Below are 13,377 nucleotides of genomic sequence, written 5' to 3'. Positions count from 1 at the left end.
CAATTAGTCTAATTACAAATTAGACAGACCTACATGACGGAAAACACTTAGCGACATAGATCGGAAAAGCAAATGCAGTGTTGGTGCTGGTTTAGCAAATATTTGATGTCACTGAGCATGATTTAAAGGAGCCATTTGTAAGCCTGTATCAGTAAATTTAATGTCAAGTAAATTATGCAGATTGACTTTTAACATATGACAGAGAGCTCTCCTTGAAATATTAGGAAATACACTCAGTGGAGGCAATGAATGAGTCATATGATCAGGCTACAGCATTAATTTTATGTGTCTGTAGATTGTGTAATGTCTTGTAAGCTCTTTACTGATATTGCATCAAGGCACTCCACGGGAAGTAGAGTGGGAATTTGCCCCACTCTTAAGTTCAATTTTTTTTTACCATTTGGAGGGCAGCCAAATGAGCTAAAACCCCATATTTGACATACTAATACCTTGTAACATTTCTATGGCTAATGTGCTATCAAATAATTGCTTGTATTTTTGCCATAATCACATCCATTTGAAGTCATGTCTTTGTCCACCTGACTGATATAAGTCAAATACCTCTTTTATGCTTGAGGAAAATATCTGGCTCTTTATCTGCTATACATTTGACTCTCTGCACTAGCTAGTTGCTAACTTTGTCTGTCAATCATTTTGTGTTCAGAAAATAGCTTACAGTAGGTTCATTAGAGTGTTTTTTCCCCACTGACTGTTGCTGGAAATTGTCTTGATGAAAGTAGAGGAAATGAGCAAACAAAAAACCCAAACAAAGAAACAAAAAAACCTAAGCACCCAATAATTGAGGGAAGTTGGGTTTGTTACTACACGTTAGTTGCGTTACTCATACTGTAGTCTTTTCATTGATTAATGTAAAACAATCTAAAGAGTGTTTTGGAAAATTATTTATAAAAATGATTTGTGGAGCTTTAAGAAATGTAATGAACTTTCTTGTGGCTTAGATCAAATAACCGATGTTAAATCTGAAAAGTATTTTGTGCTCTGTAACAGCAGGAAAATCTTATACTAAGCTACTTCCTTATTTCTTTGAGTTATATATGTTATATAATATATATAACCAGTGTATAACAGTTCAGTATCACAGTATAACATATAACCAGTATATAACAGTTCAGTATAACAGTGTAACATATAACCAGTATAGTTCAGTCTCAGATGAGTGACAGTCAAAGATGTGACGACTGGAGGAGATAATTATAGAGAAAACACGGCATAGAATTTCAGTTTTAGGAGGGTACCACTGGAAGCCAAAAATAATCCCCAATCAGCCAGGGTAATCAAGTGTGACACACCAGGCTGCCACTCCCTTCCCCTGACAGGCAGGCACACACAGCCAGCACAATGCCATCACACAACCTTTCTTCCATTTTAGCCTAACAGCTCTCCTCGGCAGAGGTGAAAACTCCAGCAGGAGGGCAGGTGGACATACAGGAAAGAGAAAGGCAGCCTTTATTGCAGATGCCAACATTAACAGCGCCCAGAGCCAGCATGAAGACAGAGGTGCTGACTGTCTGTCAATAGCCTCTGTGTGTGTTACACCACAGAAAGAGAAACGGGACAGGAGCTGCCAAGGGAGAGCCAGGTATGGTGGTGCTTACTAGCCACACTAACTAGAACTAGATCCACATTCCACTGGAAATCTATTAGTGTGAAGGCTAGGAGTCCTGCTGTTATTACCTGTTTGGAGATCTTTCTGGAGATTTAACTTTCCAGCTCTAGTTAGGTTATATTAGGTCAAGACAGGCCTGAACTCAGCTGGACTTTATTTAAGCTTCTGTACAATGAAGGTAGCTTTATGTCAGTCGTCCTTGCAGTGATTTTTCTGTGGCTTTAATTGTTCGTTCATTCATTTCAGCAGTTTACTGCCAGCACATGTGCTGCTGTGCTCCAAAGAGAAACTATTTTCCTTGTGTTCTAATACAGGATGACATTTAATTTTCTTTCTTAGTCTAACCCCTTACTTATTTCTGTTTCTTTTCTTGTCCTGTCTGTGACATTATGGGGACTATCCTGTTAGGCCTGAACCAGATGGGTTTGGCTCTTCCCCTTGTGGTAGATAATAGAACCCCCCCTCCCATTTTCAGTCCTGTGCCTTGCAGCAGATGAAGTACAGCTGCTCCACCTGAGCTCCTGTCTTCCTTTCCCTCATCTGGATGAAACGTCCTTGAAAGCAGCAGGGGCAGCAGGCAGATCCCTAGCCTGTCATGACAGCTCAGCTAGGATTGCAGACTGCATAATTATACCCTGATGGTCCTACTCAGTGGACAGCGGAGGGTACTGCCCATCAGTCACTTTGGCAGCAGCACTGCCCACTCTATGCCAGTGATGAGCAATGGATGGAAGGGAAGGGATGTGACAGACAGACAGAGAGGTAGAAAGAGGAGGTGGGAATGACCTGTAAGGGTTATCATGCTAATTCAGCCTTTTTTCATCTCTCCCTTTTCTCCCATTCACTTCTGGCCTGGTTAATCCATCATACAGCTGATATATTGTTGTTGATGTTAGAGGTGGGGAGTTTAGACTCACACTACCCACAGTCTCCATTCACGACACACTTTCTTGTAGTGTTGTTACAATACATAGAATAATTAGTTTAATTCAGGGTTGATTTGTATATAAGTTCAGTGGTTCCAGTTTTTGCAAGATGAAATTTAATTTCACTTGTAGAGGGGTGTGAATGTGCAGACTCTATCAACTACAAGAAGAAGCAAATAGTGGGTACACAGGGACACAGTTTCTGCAGTGGTATGTAAAACATTCAGGAGAACAAAAACTTAGCAGCCTCAAACCTCACTATTCCACCTGGAATTAAATCCCATTTCATTCATTAACATGCAGAGCTGACGACAGACCAAAGACAGACACTCAATCTATGTATCAAGTTGGCTTCAAACTGCGTTACTAAGCTCTGTGAATGTGCAAAAGTTGCAACAATGCTGTCCAACAAATATCACTAACTCAAGTAACCACCAGAATTCAGCATTTCAGGGTGTCAGGTAAAAATTTGGCAACAATCACACCAAGTCTCTTTGATTTGGATTACTCAGACTCAAACAACTTAAATTTGAGTGTTTGCTCTTTAATGTGGGTCAATCGGGTGGCACCAAATGGCCTTTCTCTCTTCTTCTAAGACGATTTTATTGTTGTTAGGACTCCAAGATTTGATTAGTACAAGGAGGTGAATGTTAAAAGTTTATACAGAGCAGCCTTTTATGTCTGGAAAGTTCAGTGCAGTAAATAGACAGAAAAGGACAAATGCATGGACTGAATTCCACTGTCAGCTATGAGATAATAGCTATTAACACACCATAAAATTTCAGTTATGACATGGTAAATTACAATAATAAGTTCACACAGTTAATTATGTCACTTAAATCTGTAACCTGATGAGATGACAGAATGTCAAATCTGCTTCCTTCATTTTCCATTCCCCTCTGTGCTTTTATGTTTTGCCTTCTCCTCCTTCACATATAGCCGGTGTCCAGCCATTCTCAGACACAGTCTGAGCACGCTCAGCCGGGCTGCTCTTCCCAGAATAGCAAAATGTTTGTGAATACTGATGAAGCAGAAGCTCGTCAAGCAGTGCCTCAGGTCGACGTCACTGCGAGACTCTCATCTGTTTTCAGTGCAAACTAAACATGTCAGGATTTGTTGAGTCTCCTGTGTGAGGGAAAGACATGTCCCAACTGCACATGACAGGTGATGAGTTGTTTGAGAATGCCTCTGCTTCAGTGCATGTTATCTAGTATTACTTGGAATGCTGATATCTGATTGTTAGGGAGTTTTCTATGGACAAAATCTTAGTTTAACTTCCTGTACCAGCTGATGATGCAGTGTCACACTCAATAATGCATCCTGTCTTGAATCATCAGATAGCATCAAAGTTCACTCGCATTGTCTGCATAGCATTCAGACCTAACAGTAAACATGGAGAATAGGAACTGATGATAAAAACCCTGCCGTGGAACACAAATACAGAAAGAAAAACCAAATACAGTGCCTGGGAATGACAATGATTAACTCTTGAGTTACTTGCAGAACTATATTTTGTTTTATTTAGCTGAGACTAAATCTGCTTGGATACTTCAAGGATAAATCTGGTTTATTACAATGTATTTGGCCACCATTCCTATAGTATATTGTACTCAACAAGGTAATTGCTAAAATCTGAGATTGTGGTGACACTGAAGTTAGATGTGTGTAAAAAACATGAGCAGTCAGGTGATTTGAAACTGATAATGGTAATGATGATGAATAATGATAAATAAATACTTTTTATGGTATGGAAAATGCCTCATCTCTTCCCATCTTTTGCAACTCTTTGCACAGAAGCAAATAAGTGCATTTCCCAGAATGTCAAAGTTTTTTGTTTTTTTTTAGAGATGACTGGGATCCAATGTCTGGCCAGGGATGCAGGCAGGATTGTTCTCATCACCAAATCACTCTCGGAAGTGACAATAGAAATAAGATGATTGGGTTGAATGTATTTAAGTTATTATTTTAGTTGGTTAAATTGATCATATTATTAGGAAAATAATACACGCTGCAGAAACACAGTGGTTTGTAAACGTACTGTTTGTGCACTCTGACTTTGTCTAAATTTGTTTACCCTAGTTGTGTGCATCTTTTTCTTGTGTAATTAGGGATTATTACTCGGTACAGGTGCACTTACTTTCAGTTGTTGTTGTTCACTTTCTCAGGTTGTTCACTGTCTTATCCTCTGGCTGCTTGTGTTTCTTGCCCCATCAGACTTTGTTGTGGTGATGTCACCAAGTTCCTATGACTTACGCTACCGCTTTAGTGAGGAGGCTACAATATCACACCTTATAGAGATGATGGCCAAAACCATAAGAAGGTTCTAATAAACTGGAACTACCCTTGAAACCTACCTTATCCTGAGACTGCTCAGTATTTACTGCTTACAACAATTCAGTGGGTTAACAGTGTTGATTTGGCACCAGAGCTTACAGGCAGCTCAGCAACAGGATGGAGGCAGAGTTACGGTAGGAGGATTAGCAGAGATAAGCTGAATACTGCATCCTGGTCAGGGGGGCTACCACAGCAGAGCGTAAACATGAGACAGAGTCAGTGCCATATGGACATCAAGAAAACATCAACTATGTTTTCATCTGCCAGCTCCTGACTGTGCAGCTTGTTGGTTTTATGTAATGCATGCTGTATGTATGATTGCACTTAATGGGTGGACAAGTGTATAGGTGCCTCTTTACTCTCGCTCGCTCTCTCTGGTGAAGCAGCTTGAGGCTGACAGGGCAGGGCCACCACCTCCCTCTGAAAACCACACGTGGGTGGGTTCTGGGATTACAGGGTTGAACTGAACAGCTTTACAGTGCATAGCAGAGACACAGTTAGCCTGCTGGGCTGGGCCTGGGCTACACTTGGTTTGGGGTGTGGGTGACGCAATTGGAACCTGGCCAGAGCACCAGGGCAGTCGCTGTCTAGATCTTTGTTTTCATGTTAAAATGAACTTATTCCCCAGTGTCTGTAAACAGGACATGGTGCTTACTCAGAACATAATTAGAAATGTTCTAGCATATTGTTGGTATGCCCTGCACTCTTTGGAAAACATGCTACAGTCTTCAGTCAAAGCTGGTAGAGCATTTATGACTCTATAACTGGCTCTAAATTTAGTTTATTTGCCTCCCTGTTTGTGGACATTTAGTTCTGGATCACAATTAAGGTGAAGTAGATTGTAAAAGGAACCAGTTTCAGTCTACAACAAACACAGTCTGCAATGCAAACCCTGGAAACATAATTGCTGTCTGGATTACTTTCATGGACATAATTTGTTTGTTCATAATGTGTTTGGATTCTGCCTATGTATGGTTAGGTTTACCCTATTAAACATGTTTTTCTTGTAGCTAGATGAAGAAAATAAACACATCCCGTCTCATACAATTCAGTTTTCAATATTTGACCAAGACTACCATCTTTCCACAAGTGCTATAAAAATATGAAACTGTTCATCATCCTTTTGTTGCCACAAATTGATTTTCTAGGGAAAACAAATGAAATATGTTGTCAGTGAAGGTTTTGCAGATACAATGAGTAAAAATGTTATAAAAACAATGTGATGTAATGAATGAAATTTTCCCATGTTTTGTTTGACTGCACTATACTCAGCAGAGTTCTGTAGCTGCTTCCAGTGGTCAGTAACTCCAGCTGTTACCATCAGTAACCACAGGTTACAACACAAGGGGAAGGTGGATTCAGGTGGATGCTGGGGTGGAGGTGGGGCTTTGCTGTATGAAATGCTATATGAATAGCAGATTTAACTACATAAATGACTTGGTGCCATGCAACTGCATATTTGTCAGAGCTCTCTGTTCCCTTTGCGTGGTAAATCTCAGCAAGCTCCTCCGTGTTTCTAATCAGCACAGCATTTTCAGTCACAGACTACAGCATCAGGGGAGATGGACGTGCAGACACATTTGTCTCCAGCTACCCCACCCTTACAAACTGGTCAATTTACTTACCAAGCAGAGCAGAAAATGCAGCATCTGTCAGGGACTCTTTTGTCCCTGCTGGATAAGAGCCAGTCTCATGTAATATGTGAACTTCATTACTGCTGTGGGAGTGGCATGTTGTTACTCTAAATGTTTAAGGAGGTGCAGAGATGTGGACATTGCAGATGGAGGTAAAGGAGTGTGTAGGAGGAGAGTTGGGTCAATTTAATTTGTGGCCATAGATATAAACTAGATCCGTTTGCCGACGAGCGGGAACTGATGTAAGGATAAATACTAGGATGAGTGATCCTGTTGTTTCCACTTTGGAGTCTAGACAGAACGTGACAGGTGTGTCTGTAACGCAAGTCGTTAATAGAGCCATCCGATGCTGACTTGTCTCTCTACAAACTCACTTTGAAAGCACTCTGAATTATTCAGCTACTCTAGAAGAACCAGCTGCTTTAGGAATACTTCAGTGGTTTTGTCTGATCAGTCAATAATACGCAGATAAACACAGAAGAATGCACAATCGATACACTGACATGGACACAGGTAATCTGACCATGAGTAAAGAGAAGCAATACTTAAGTGAAAATGTCACCACCACCATCTCCCCTGTATTAAGGTCATATCCATATAAGTCATGTATCTTTTCAGTTATTCCTGTCATACAGCACAGACTGGTTTCTTCAGATGTCATTCTCCACATGCACATCAAAGGTCAGCAGGGGAACCTGATACAAAGAAATGTGTTTCAGAACCAGCACCATAGTTAGTAGTGATGGAAAGTTTTTGATGAGAGTCTCTGAATGTTAATCTATCAATCTTAAAAACCATCACCACTAATAATAATTATAATAATAATACATCAAATTTCGCTTCGCGCTTTTCAAGACACTCAAAGACACTTAACAATATAACGAAAGAAAAGAGAAACAGTAAAAAGAAATAAGTAAATTAAATAAATTGACTGTTATAACTATGAAAATGCCAGGTTGAACAGGTGTGTTTTGATTAATGATATGATGGTCTATAATGAGTCTGAGTTCCTGATGTGTTGTGAAAGGGAACTCCAGAGGGTAGGGGCAGCGGGAGTGAAGGCTCGGTCCCCCAAGGTTCAGTGCTTGGTTCTGGTGACACTAACAAATATCTTTTATACTAAGATTAGTATTAGATTAGATATTAAGAGTGAAAAAATTAACCACTGACCATTGCAACTTCAGTTTTATCAATGTAAAGGGACAGTCATAGTTCAAAGTAAATAATATTAAAATAAATCTGAATAAACTTTACGTTTGTCACAAAGCCATGGTTTGTTGACAAGTGTCCCATGTCCAGCGTTTGGCACAGTTAGAGATAAAAATATATCACATCCTAACTACTGTCTGTACAGTCTGGCTATTCACTGTCAAGACAGAAATGAGGCGGACAAAAATAACCCAAGATCTGATCAAAGGCAGTTGCCTCAAACTATCCCTCCCTGCATTCAGACAGATGTAAGTGGGTGTTAACTGCTGCAGCTTTACGTTAAGCTTCTCAGTCACAATTAATGCTAAAGGAAACAACTGGCTTAGATAACCTTGGCCTTGACTTAAAATTCGTGTCTACTTAAACATAAACTCAGACTTTGCAGCAATTTAATTTTTGTTTTTTGTTTTTAGCCATGTAGAGGTCAAATTTTCTTGTACTACTCTTCCTGTGCGTCATGATTAGTACTGTGCACAGCTGCACTTCTAGAAGGATTGATTTTTTTAACTTTATACTTAGCTATAATGAACCTTATGTTTGCCATATTTGTCTCTGCTGCCCTTTTCGTGAATCTTCACCATATGGGAGACATTTTACTCTTTTTTATTAAGCTCTGTAATGGCCCATGAGAGAGGCATTCTGCACCAACTCCCTATTCCCTTTTATTATATACTGCAATTAGGATTATTTTCCACATTATATAGTGTCATTAAGAATTTGTTTTCCTGAGGCAGGTATGCACTGAAAATGTATAAGCATCACTAGAGGTCACAGTATAAAATCAGACATTTTGAGAGCCTTACAGTCATGGCAGTCTACCCAAACTAAACCTATTAGCTCTGTTATCATACTGCTTTATGCTCCATGGTTGCCTTAGCCGATAACATCTTTGGTCTACTTGATACACGCCCGTTGTTTGGATAATGATGTCATTATGTGGGAATGGATAGGCCCATCATCACTTCACATTTTGGGCAGAGGCAGGGGAATAGGAGTGGGGGAAAATCACCCTAAACATCAGCACACAGATGGGAGGAGATGTGAGTCAAACATTCCCTATTAACTTTGTTTGTTCAGAGGATAGCTTTGCAGGTCAATTGTCCAAGCAGCTGTTGCTTGTTTTGCATTTTCTGTTAAAGGGCCATGGTCATGATAGTCTCTTTTTAAACTTTTTAAGTTTTTGATCAGCAGTTGTCAAAGGGGATAGTATCACACCATGTACATCTTCCATATGAAGCTAAGGATAAACATCTGAGAACAGTTGGGCCAGAGGAGAGCTCACATTACTGTAGTTATACCTCCTCTGTCACAGCAGCTAAAATTGTATATCCGGGGTTTTTCCCCAGGCTTCATCCTTGCCTCTTGCTATTAATAAAGCCACCAGAGCCTGCTTTGTCTTCCCATTTTTACTTCTTATTTGCTTCCCCTTCCTGTTTAAGACCCTCTTGATCTGTGTGACACAAGTACTGCTGCCATACAACCCAGTTTCCTATGGAGGAATTCCCTCCCTCTTCCTGAGAGTGCCCCTCCTTGCTGGGCTGAAAGAGGGACAGAGCTGGAGAGGTGTCCAAGCTGTGCAGTTAGGCTATGAAAGCTGCATTTAGCTCAAAGATGGAGTAACAGAGATCAGTGGCAATGGGTCTGGCGTAGGGGCTTATAGTGCAAAATGTGGTGTCTGCAGTGTGCCTCTGACAGGACTCAGTCCTTACTGGAGCAGGAATCAGACAGCTGGTAAGCTCAGCTTTGAGTGTGTGCATGTTGGTGTTGTGTATAGAGGTTGATACTTTTAATAGTTGCTTGATGCACAGCTATTTGCTGATTTGGCTCTGGATTACTCTCGTAAAGGAGGTTGGACATTTTACATGTTCACTTATTCAGGCACTGCTGCCAGACTCAACTAAGATCAATTGAGAAAGCATTTAGTAATGTCCAACAAACTACTGTTACTCCTTATTGGATAAATTGCTGTTAATGCAGCAGATTTTGTGCCAGGGTACAGAGCTGCTGATGAAATACACAAGTAGCACACTTTGTATAAATAAAGTGCGCTTCATTATTGATGCACTAAAGGTTGGTGCTTCATTGATGAGCCAGGAGTTTATTTTCCTGCTGAAGTCATATTTTACAGTTCTTGATCCAGTGCCCACTAACTTATATTTAATCAACTTAAGTTGATTCTGAGAGTTACTCACTTGTGAAAAACATGTGAGACAGTCAGTATGAATACATAGTGAAACAAAGAAAACCAGAAGAGGCAGGTTGTGTATGCATGTAAGTGAGAGGTCTGAGTAATTAATTCATCACTGTCGAGTGACACACAGTGAAGAGCCACCCAGCAGCACAGGAGGGCATCTCCAGAGGAGGTGTTGACACCAGAACTGTCCTTATATCACCTGCACCCCTCTGCTGGATCCATCACACCACCTTCCACTACAAACACATTATTAACATTCTATCAGCCAGCAATTTATGCACTGTCACGGGACACTGTAGTACTTTGTAGGTTTGAGAATCAAATAGGTGGCTGTAATTTAACATGAGGGAAGGTGGGGTGCATACCCTTTTATGTGTAGTGTACTCATTACAAAAAAATTGCTGATACTAGTGTTGAGTTTTAAAACCACATTTGACTTCTTTCATTGATGGCAGCCTCAAAAAAGCAGCGAGAGGCTACAGTTTTAAACGGTGCTCCATCAATCTGAGAAAATTAACCAAGGTTGTGAAGTTTGAAAGAGGTGGTTGTTGTGTTGTTGCAGATACCTGCAGTGTATATATTTTTTATATTTCGGCGTGGAATTTCACCCATCAGTGACACCACTGTAACACTATGGATGTATTCTGTGTAATCCAGTCCAAACATGCTCTGTTTTTATTACTATATATTCTCCACAGTATTTTTTTCACTTTACATTGTGATACAGAGCAACAGTGGGCTACACATATACTTACAGTCTATACCTGGTATTACTATACATCCAGGTAAATTCTATTTCACCTTGTCTTATTGCCAGATGAAAGACTATGTGTTTCTGCATTTGTTTATTCTCCCTGTTACAGAGAGGTGATCACAGTGAGCAGTGGGTTGCAGTGACAATGCCTTTGCTATACAGTATGTATGTTGCTCAAATTCAGCAGACCACTGAATCTTTTATTAAATTTTTTATACACATCCATGTTGTAAAGCACCCCATGCTGACCAAGCACAGTCGCCTGTTCTCTTTTGCAGTCTCCAAATTGTATCTCCATAGCCCCAGCAAGTAGTAACACATTTTTATATATGTAGGCTCCCCTAGACTTGCAACTATATATCAAGTTTAAGAGCACACAGAGCAGGGAGTTGCTCACTTGCAAGTGACCAAAGGTTGGGGAGCACACAGAGCAGAATAGTTTTTTGTTTAATCAAATTAAAGGACCAGTGTGTAGGATTTAGATACATCTAGCAGTGAAGTTGCAGATTGCAACTAACTGCACATGCCGCTCCTCAGTCAGGATAGGAAGCACTTCACCACTGAAGTCATTTCAGATTCATTTGAACTGATGAAATTTGAGTGTTTATATATAAACACCTTACCCTAAGGGTATAAGTGGCTTTTTTCAAGTGGCAAATTAATTGTTGCAATTAGTAAATCGTACATCATTGTCTTGAAACCCTGAAACAAGTGAAACTACATTGGAAACAAGTAGAAGTCGTTTCAAGAACCTTGAGATATCAAATATAGATCTATAACTGAGAATATAAAATGGAAGCTAGGTCTCTAAAAACCTTCCAGACACTAATTGCATTTGTATTTGAAGTCAGTCATGCAGTATATACTTTCAAAATTCTTGGTGTGCAGTTTGGTTTATTTTCTGCCCATGGTCTGCCTACGTGTATAGGACTTAAAGGTTTTGTAGTATACTGTTGGTACTGTGTCAAGTCCAGATAAAACAGATACCTTTGTATTGTTATGATGACATATCAGTGGACAGCAACCCCATTTTCTGTCCACCTGAGGATCACTCTCAGTGGGTTGAGAATGAGGTTCCCTCTGTCTTGACATATTCTCAGAATTTCAGCTTCTCATTCCTCCTTCTATGCACTTTTCATCCATTTTACCTCTTATTTAAAATGGAATTTTTGGGGTGAAGGATATAAATTTTAATGAGGCTGTATGAATGCTTGGCACAGACAGTAGAAGTCTTTCCGTTAGTCAGCAGGTCTGACTAAAGTAAAAAGTAATCCCCCCCCCCCCTTCTCTCTCTCTTCCCCCTGTGCATTCTGCGGGAATTGGATCAGTAACACTTTGACTGCTGGGGTGACTCAACCTCTGTGCCACAAAAAGAAGAGTGGGTTCATACATATTGAAATTTAATACAGCTCTTTTATTTAGCAACAAATGGTTTTCCTCAACCATGCTTTCCTGTTTTGATGAGGCTGTTTGTCTTTATTGTTTGATTTTTAGAGACAGTTGCTTGCTTCTTTATTGTGTAACCAAGAGCAGAGCACCCTGTTCAGTAACTCTAATGCAATATAACCAGTTAAGTGAAGACATAAACATGCCTAAAGTGCCATCATAGTTTCAGTCTGTGTTCTTAGAGGCGTCTGCCTGTCCTTGCTTCGAACTGAGTGCTAAGCCTTTCTTCCATCTGAACAAATGGATATTTCCAATTAGACATCCTCTGCTGGAGCAGACGACTTATTACACCCCACCCTTCAGTGTAAGTAAATGACTCTCTCTGTCTGATTAGATTTGTTCTTTTTTTAGAATTAAAAAAGTCTTGAGGATGCATGGGGAGGAGAATGAAGATGCAAAAATGAACATTAATGAACACTGAGTGTCCAGTTTGGAGATAGGAGTCATTTTCTGAGAGATTTTATCCCATGACACCCTTTGTCCACTTGACCACTGTGACTTGCTGGAAGTCCTCAGAAATAAACAACAAAGTAGGTTGTTCCTAATGGCCTTGCAAAATAACTCTTGCCTGACACACTTACGTCACTACCCTCCAAAACTGCTAGAGTTACAGTTAGAAAAATGATATGACCATTTGTGATTTATCATTAATGTCAATGAAGTAAAAAGTTACAAAAATGAGTAGCAGAACAGTATTTTTCATCTATTCTGTCACTTTAATGATCTCAATACTCCTCATATTTATCTTAGGACATCTTGGTAGGACACTGAACCCCTGGTTGAGAACCACTGGTTTTGAAATGTTATCACCCTATTAAATGGCTGTTATCAGCTATTGTTTCTCTAGTTGCCATGATTATGCTTCAGTACCAAATTGCACCTATCAAAAGGCCAGAAGGGGCCTGTCCTCCCCTGAAAAACAACCCTATTGATGACCTCTACGAGTTGTAGTAATTATGATAGGCAGCAAAAGGTAGGTGACGTTGTATAAAAAGCAAGTCAAGCGGGGAGGTTGGGGTGGATTGGTGGAACAAAAACACTGACAACTTTTGAATGAGAGATCAGCTCTGTACCTTAACCTGGTGTATTATTGTAACCATGTTGACAAAGGTTCACCACATGATATTAGCCTACTGAGCTGACTGGGAGGTGGAGTAAGGCCCAAATAACCCACATTTCAGTTCCCAATGACAACTGATAACAGTTATATAATGCAGTGATAATATTCTGAACAGGTGATAAAGTTGTCAAGA

The 13,377-nt window shown here is 40.0% G+C and overlaps 1 protein-coding gene across 5 annotated transcripts in view; it reads left to right on the top strand.

The window, feature by feature from the left end:
• The window catches only part of iqsec1b (IQ motif and Sec7 domain ArfGEF 1b), a 72,639-nt gene that overhangs the window by 24,275 nt on the left and 34,987 nt on the right, over nucleotides 1-13,377 (top strand). For 2 of the 5 annotated variants that reach the window (XM_051074802.1, XM_051074805.1), the window contains exon 1: nucleotides 9,292-9,461. The exons of 1 other annotated variant lie outside the window; for it this stretch is intronic. In XM_051074802.1, the coding sequence (XP_050930759.1) occupies nucleotides 9,397-9,461 (65 nt within the window). In that variant the 5' untranslated portion in view covers nucleotides 9,292-9,396. Of the gene's footprint in view, nucleotides 1-1,344; nucleotides 1,601-9,291; nucleotides 9,462-13,377 lie in introns of those variants that run through there. 2 more of the 5 variants (XM_051074804.1, XM_051074801.1) reach the window with 2 other exon arrangements.

This window comes from Lates calcarifer, linkage group LG12, assembly GCF_001640805.2.
Source record: "Lates calcarifer isolate ASB-BC8 linkage group LG12, TLL_Latcal_v3, whole genome shotgun sequence".
In the NCBI taxonomy this organism is placed as follows: domain Eukaryota; kingdom Metazoa; phylum Chordata; class Actinopteri; family Centropomidae; genus Lates; species Lates calcarifer.
This window is presented reverse-complemented; position numbering and strand designations above follow the sequence as displayed.